This window comes from Staurois parvus, unplaced genomic scaffold, assembly GCF_062004578.1.
Source record: "Staurois parvus isolate SC_StPar_1 unplaced genomic scaffold, SC_StPar_1.0 ptg000361l, whole genome shotgun sequence".
Lineage (NCBI taxonomy): Eukaryota > Metazoa > Chordata > Amphibia > Anura > Ranidae > Staurois > Staurois parvus.
The window spans coordinates 449,347-457,553 of NW_028318157.1; the positions used below are offsets into that span (position 1 = coordinate 449,347).

The 8,207-nt window shown below is 41.6% G+C and overlaps 1 protein-coding gene across 1 annotated transcript; it reads right to left on the reverse strand.

Annotated features, from left to right (window-relative positions):
- Nucleotides 1-5,202: 5,202 nt before the first annotated feature.
- SOWAHD (sosondowah ankyrin repeat domain family member D) lies at nt 5,203-7,945 on the reverse strand. Its single transcript, XM_089684871.1, has one exon. The coding sequence runs from the start codon at nt 7,780-7,782 to the stop codon at nt 6,847-6,849; it is 936 nt and encodes a 311-aa protein (XP_089540997.1). The 5' UTR covers nt 7,783-7,945; the 3' UTR covers nt 5,203-6,846.
- Between the last annotated feature and the right edge of the window lie 262 nt (nt 7,946-8,207).

Below are 8,207 nucleotides of genomic sequence, written 5' to 3' on the forward strand. Positions count from 1 at the left end.
TACACCCATAAAGGCTGTAAAAGCAATCATTTCCCCTCTCTGGCTGCATTCTTGCAGCCATTGAGAAATACTGTGAGAGCTGTGATTGGTCACATTTTGTCACATGGTACGAGGCTTTTGTGAATAGCCTTGTACCATGTGACCTCTGTGATCATTCACAGATTTCACAAGTAGTAAGCAATGATGTCAGGAAGTGACATCTTGCTTACTACTATTCATGTGATCACTGTTTGGCCAATCAGTGATCACATGATTGGGACCTCACACAGAGTGAGGTACAGTGATCGGTGGGAGGACACAGCGGGCACCGTATCGCAGTGCCACGTACTCCCAGGGAGCGTGCACAGGCGGGAAGCAGGAGGACGTTTATAAACGGCCACCCGCTCCTGCACTGATCCTGTCTGGCCGTTTATGTACATAGGGGAACACAGGAAGTGGTTAAATAATAAACAAATCATACTTACCTGCTCAGTGTAATGGTTTTGCAATGACAGCCCCGATCCTTCTGTTCTTGGGTCCCCCGCTGATGCTTCTTGCCCATCTCTCTTACTGAGTGGCCCCAGAGCAAGCTGCTTTCTCTGGGGGCACTCATGTGCACTCGCTCCTGAGCCACCTCTGTGTGCCTATATCCTGCTGTGATTGACAGCAGTGGGAGCCAATGGTTTTCAATGCTGTGTCTCAGCTGCTGCTCTCATGCACATTGCTGGATCAAGATGGGGCTCAGGTAAGTATTGGGGGGGCTGCGGGGGGACTGCACACTGAAGGATTTTTACTTTCATGCATAGAATGCATGAAAGTAAACCTTCAGCCTTGGTTCACTTATATGTGATTGTGGATGCATTTTGAATTGCACAGATTCGCATGACTGGCTAGATGTAATGCTTTCCTATCACCGTGGTTCACACAGATGCCATCGACAGGCATTGCGATTTGAAGCTGATTGCAAAAAGAGTCCTGTGAGAGTTTTGAACGGTGCATTCCAAACTCGTAAGTGATAAAGTTTAGTGGCATTAGGACAGAAGTGTTCACATATGATTGCGAATGACATCTGTTTCTGCCTTGAAATGAATGGAAGGTATTTCTGTATTGAAATAAATGGGAGCAAAATGCTACGTGGCACGTTGAAGACACAATCGCACCTGAAATTGCCCTGAAAATGGAATCCTATTCTCACAAAATTGCATGTTTAAATCATATTGTGATTTTGGCGCGCATATATGTGACCCCAGACTTAGCCTTTAGAACCACTTTAAGTACCCCTGACAATGTTCTGATTTGTACAATACTGTCATTTTTGCTAAAGAGCTTCTTATGTAAATGTAGAGAAAAAAATAAAAGGAAATTATATAACGATTACTATAATATGTATTAAATGCAGTTCTCAAAATACAGTATATTTCATGACCATGGTCCTTTAGCCCTGGTTCACACTGATGTGGTGCGGAATTCGCTGTGTTTTAACTGCGAATTCCGCACCGCATCAGAATAGCACCCTGTTCATGCGAACCGCTGCGGGTGTGTATGCTACGTTAACAACACACGAAAACGGTATACCAGAACGCGGTGTGATGTGCAGAATCGGATCGCATAGGTGTGAATACCCATGCGATCCGATTCTAGTGCGGACCCAAAAAAGGGTCCTGCACGTTTTTGGTGCAGGTGCGGGATGAATAGAGCCATACAAAATGTATGGCGCCAATTGCACCATGCACAAATTGCAGGTGATTTGCACAGGGATGCGGTGCGGTTCCTGTGCGAACCACATGCGATATACTGAGCCGCACGTATGTGAACCCAGGCTTAAAGTGAACCATTCAACACAGAAACATTCCAATACTTGCCCCCCTGTCTTTGGCACCCTCTTCTATTGTATTTACCTGTACTAATCACCCAATGCGTTTTCTTAAAATCTGGCATTGCAACAGGTTACTCCCCCCTCCTCCACTTTGGCTGAGAGGCAGAACTTGGGATGGAGTAGCAGTTGACAGGCCCCAGTGCTATTACGTGGGGGGGGGGGGGGGGCACAGGTTGTGCTCCTATTTATTGTAATTGCCATTGATTTAAGAGGATGTTGCCAAGAATCTAAAAGGCAGGGGTAGGTATAGGCACCAAAGAGTGTCTAGCTCATGGTGGTGGGGGGGGGGAGGTTGGACAGATAAGGAATTATTTTGTTCTGACAAGTTTACTTTATGGTTAGGACCTGAGAAAAGTCTATTAATGTTCACAGAGATCATGTGAGTACCTTAGTCTGAGTTGACTGTATCACCTGAATTTGTTTTGCTTTCTATTTCCTTTTTAACACCAAAAAGTGCAAATCCAGCTGTGAGAACGAAGATGTCCATACAGCACAGATGCCTATCAACTGATTTGGACAGCTGGAACAAGTAACCTGCTATATATCTGTGCATATATCCTAAATACAACCCTGTAATGACCAAAACATGGCAAAGCAAAAGGTTTACTTCAACTCCCTGTCCCTGGCAGCACCTTATCCCCCCCCCTTCCCCCGTCCCTATCACACAGCAGTATTGAGTAATGGAAGCCCTGTGTTAGTCTAGGTTCACACCTAAGCGTTTTTCGAAGCGTTTTGCAGAAACCTCAGTCCATTTAACATGATTTCCTATGAGACACGTTCACATCTCCGCATTTTCACCCGATGCGTTTTTTTGGAAAGGGTCAGGGACTTTTTTAAACGCGAAAAATTGCATTTTCGGTTCTATAGACTTCAATGGAGATGCTGCATGTAGTGTGTTTTTTATGAGTTTTGCGGTTTAATCTGCCTAGCAACAAGAAAAAAATGCATCAAAGACGTGTCAAAAAGGTATGTGCAAAAATGCAAAATGCACCGCAAAAAGCACTGCAGAAACGGATCAAACGTAAACTGCACAGCTGTGAACCTAGCCTAAGCTCCAAGTCTCCTAACTCCCAGGTGCTAGGACCAGGGGTGCCTGAGGAGATTAAAGCAGGCCATACATGGGTCGAATTACAAATGATTTTTCGATCAAAAACATCGTTTGTTCTGTAATATGATGGTGCCACCAATGATTTTGAAAATCGGTAATTTTTTAGGAAATTTCCAGCATGCCCGATAAACGAAATGGGGAGGAACCACGAAAGTGGTGCCATTGCCCCACTAACAAAGCGAAACTCAGCCGATTATTTTTAGGTCCGATTTTCAAATGAAATCGACCCATGTATGGCCGGCCTCAGGGACGTGAGTGACATGTTCCTCCCTTACTTGTGAGTACCTGTAATTTTCTGCACCTTCAGAAGAGAGCATTGGGGGGGGCAAAATAATATGAGTATAAGCTGTTGGGGACGGGGACATTAAAGCAAACCTATAAACAGAAGTGCAGGTGCCTCAATATAAAAACAAGCTGCTATGCACAAAAAAAAGTTACCAATATCACCCTGGAAAGTCAATGATAAGTAGGAAAGTGCAGCGCTAAAATATATATATATTATCCAAGCAGATACAAATAAGATTAAACATAAGTATCCCATCTCTGGTAAAGTAATAATAAATAAATAAAGTTCCGATATGCAGAAAATATAAACAAGATAAAGTGACTCTTTTGCTTCGGTGACTCTGGACCCGGTATCAGTGCAATAATGATAAGGTAATGCGCACTCACCGGACGTCACGGCGTGGTGTGGCTCCTCCTGACACATATCGCGCACAAACACGTCCTCAGAGGGGGGTCGCCATGAATGCATCGCAATAAAGTAATTTTTTACCTACTACACTATGGAAGTATCTCTGTTCCTACCCCCTGGGGGAGTTCTTTAAACCACAGACCCATCACCCCAGGACGGATCATTACTTCCTAGTGGAGATCTGCACACCTAGAGAGATACAACAGGTCTTGGAAAGGGAGACCCCTAGAGGACAAGGAACATCTACACCAACCTCTTAGTATCCAGTTTGATGACCCACCATCCCTTAGAAAAAGGACCACCCATCTCCTGACCTTCTCTTTATCTGATGATATCTGGATTATTTACACAAGGCACAATTATTATGCGCGTCCGGTGAGTGCGCATTACCTTATCATTATTGCACTGATACCGGGTCCAGAGTCACCAAAGCACAAGAGTCACTTTATCTTGTTTATATTGTCTGCATATCGGAACGTTATTTATTATTACTTTACCAGAGATGGGATACTTATATGCTTAATCTTATTTGTATCTGCTTGGATAATATATATATATATATATATATATATATATAGAGAGAGATATATTTTAGCACTGCACCTTCCTACTTATTAGAGCAAACCTGTTTCCTAGCCCGATGTGGGCAAAGTATGAGTTTGCTTTAGGGCAACTCTGTCACTAGATAAAAAATAAAAAAACATTTAAAGAAGAGAACGTAAAACTTACCTATCACACCACCAGCAACACTAATCCTGGCTCTGTTGTAGAGCTTAACTTATTGAAGAGGTAGTGATGTAGGGTCAAGTGGAGGGAACTCAAAAGGTGCATCAGGGGACCAGGTATCTGGCACACCAGGAAATGTCCAAAGGATTTTTCAACCACCGTAGCTCTGCAGCAGAGCAAAGGGCAGCAAGACAGGTGCAGGTAAGTATAAGTCCTTTTCTTCACAGACTGTTTTTTTTTTGTTTTAAACTTATGTTTATCTATCTAGCGACAGAGTTGCTTTAAGAAGCCAGTAGACATTAGGTCACTACAAATTTCCTAACCAAGCCAATATTGTATCTTAAACCCTCAGCTGTAACAACCTAACCATATCCATTTTAGACTAAGGCATCTTTCAAAAATGGTTATCTGATCCTCCTAAATTGGAAGTATATGACATCTAGTATCTATGAGTAATTTTAAGCAGCTTTAACATCATGAAGGAAATCCTGAATAAATGATCTATGTACCTATAGCTTGCAGATACTTTCATATTAATGTCTTTTTACATTGTGTATATTTTATACATTTTTAAACAGAGTATCCAAAGGTAAAGAAATTACACTCAAAACGAAGGTCAGACTCGTCCCTGCACCCATCTTCTCAGTTGTCAATTATGGCTGTGAAAGCTGGTCACAACGAAAACGGGGCAGAAAGAAGATTGACTCCTTTGAGCTTTGGTGCTGGAGAAGCATTTTATGTGTGCCCGTACAGCCCATAGAATTATTAATTCACTTCTGAAAAAGATCAAACCAGCTACGTGACCAGAAGCCCAAATGATGAGTTACGACTGTTTTATTTTGGTCACACTGTTAGAAGAGAGAGATCACTGCAGAACAAAAGAATCTTTTGGAAGATCGAAGGAACTTGGCGAAGATGGAGACCTAGATGATCTGAGTTACTAGATGATTGGACGCATTGACCACAGCTGTGGGGATGACGCTGGAAGATCTCATCAGACTCGCACAAACCCAACTTTTTAGAAATCTCATTAATCAAGTCACTAGAACTTGGACCTGAGTTGACAGCACCTAAAATAATTTGTGTACTTTCTGGCCTCCCAAACAAACATGGGACAGTTTTTTGTTTCTTGCTCTGTAGGTTTTCCACAGTTAAAAAAAGTAGAGGTTGAACCAAAGGGTACAAGCCTAGTAGATGTCAATAAACGTTTTGCTGAAAGTGACATACTGTATGTTTGGATTGCCATAACAAGTTTCTTATAAACTCCAGTGTGGAGCAACGTCCGAACTTTGGTAACTTAGTAGTTCCTCTCCATTTGATATGATTCACAGAAGTGACTCATGTTTCTGTCCAAGCCTATTATAAGGCATAGCTGGTGTCCCAGAGGTCTAGTATTCTTAAATGAGTTTCCATTTTTTACAGATAGTAAATAAAATATAACTAGGAACCTCACTGCTGTTCAAATTAGAATGCCTTCAGTGTTGAAAGAAAATCAGTGTTCATGTCTCAAGGAACATGTACATGGAGAAATGAGAGAAGGAAATAATGACATTTTGTAAATGTTGTGTTTCCCCCTTCATCTCATATTCTGTATCAGATTTTTTTTTTACAATTTTTAATGCTTTTCCTTAACAAGACAATAGTTTTACACTGCTGTATCCCTTGCAAAGTCTTTTGAGGTTCTATTTATCAAATTCCTTACGAATACTAAAGTTCAAAAGAATTCCCATTACTTTCTCGTTTTCTTGTATTCCTTGAAGCCCACTTCCTTTGAATAGAAGGAAAATGGATAGGACCACTATGAAGTACTTATTGTTTTCTGTTTCCCTGTTAAGAACACAAAATATATTACTAGGTGCTCAATATCCAATTACCTGGAGAGCACACTTGGTCATAAACACCAATAACAACGTCATCAAAAAACCTAAATTCAGTGGCTCTACCCACCATATCCACCATTTTCATTTATTAGTTTTATATTGTTTTATTGATTTTAAATTCTACAATTAAGTCAGTGATTTTATGTTTACAAGCAATGAGTCGTTTCAATATTTGACATTGGTGTACTGATAGAAAAGGTGGGTAGAGCCACTGAATGCTGGTCTTTTTGGTGTAATTTTTTTGGTCAATATTAAGATGTTTTCCCTGCATCTTGTGTCATCTTACTAGAAAACAAGAACATTTTCAACTGCAATAACAAAAAGAAAAACTTGACAGGGATTAACTCTATCCTATTTCTATGAAAAAGTGCTTTTCTTGCTGTTTGTATCCTTGTTGGAAAGATTTTGTTCACATCCAGTCCTGGTGAATACAGTGCAGGGAAATCTCCCCAGTGAGTTCACTAACCCCTGATAGTTCTAGCAAAAAAGAAGATTTTGGTTGGAGGTGGGCTGCAACATAATCTAGTGCAAATATCATTTTATTCTTGATTACTTGTGCTTTTTTGTTGTCACATGACAATAGTTACCACTTCTTTAGAAAACCATAGGCATTTTTTAAAAAGTTCCTGAGAGGCGCAATGGCCATTGTCATTTTAGCAGTGGAATCAATTTCAGCACAAGCCAATGGCTCAATATTCCGGAATGTGGTTACATGACTGTTATTATTGCTATTCCTTGCAGCCAGTGCACTATTTTCCTCTTCTTCGGAAGCCCCTAACAGTGTAAGAAGTTTGATATCAGAACCAGGCTTTAAATACTGCCAAGCCTTCCGCCCATTATGGTCCCGAACATGGACATCTGCATTGTATGCACCCACCAGAACTTTGATCACCATGGCATGTCCCTGAAGAGTTGCAATATGGAGTGGAGTTAACCCCCCGCTAGCACGGGTATTGACATCAACAATGTAACCACTGGCACGGGCAAAATCCATAAGTCGTATTAGATCTTCATCATGGCCATGTTTGGCTATCCAGTGAATAACAGTGTAACCAGTCACAAAATCTCTCTTATAAAGCAAACTAGGATCCTCTTGTAAAGACTCTTGCAGCTCATCAAAGTTGCCTTCTGCTACCATGAGCATCCAGGCATGCTCAACTGGGTCAAGAACTATGCCATTTTCCCCATAGTCCAGTTGCTGCTGCTCCTGACCATCAACAACGTCAAAACTAGCTGCTGAGATCCAAGCGCCCCCAAAAGGCAGGGATCCAGTTGTGCTCCACAGACTCCCTCGTATGCCTCTTTTTCTCCTACTTATTGTAGCAGGTGATGGAGTCCTGCATTGGCTTTCCACCCTCTTTATGCTTCTTGTGTCCCACATTTTGGGAGTCACGGTCTCCTCCTGTGCACATCCATTCAACTGCTTGGTGCTGTTGTTTTGTGGCTGAATAATCTGCCCCGCTAGTCTATTGATGTCCTGCCAACTTGTAAGATTTGTCTCCATCATGTCCAAGCTCATCAAATGGACCCAGACTTGGTTCTGTAGCCGTCATTTATCTTCAGCTGTCACCTGCTTCTGAATCACACGACAAATAAAGTCTTGACTGCCAGCTACTTTTTCTTTAAAGTGTTGCAGGCTGCTTCCTCAATCTGTGGGTAAACATAAAAAAGGCAGAAGGAACCATTCGTTTAACTCTTTAAGTGACAAAGATTAGTCAATCAGCATCCACAAAGTAGCTGTGTTTCAGCATAACTGTGGGGAGATATAAAATACCCCCGTGATACGTAAAGAATATGTAAACCCAACCTTTCATATTCCTGATATGTGCCTGCTGTACCATGTACTTGTATGATAAAGTATCCCGTTCTCTTTGTATTGCTTCCTTTGTGTGGAATCCCTGGTGTTCCTGCCAGTCTGCTTTCCTATTAAAAACTGACCACACC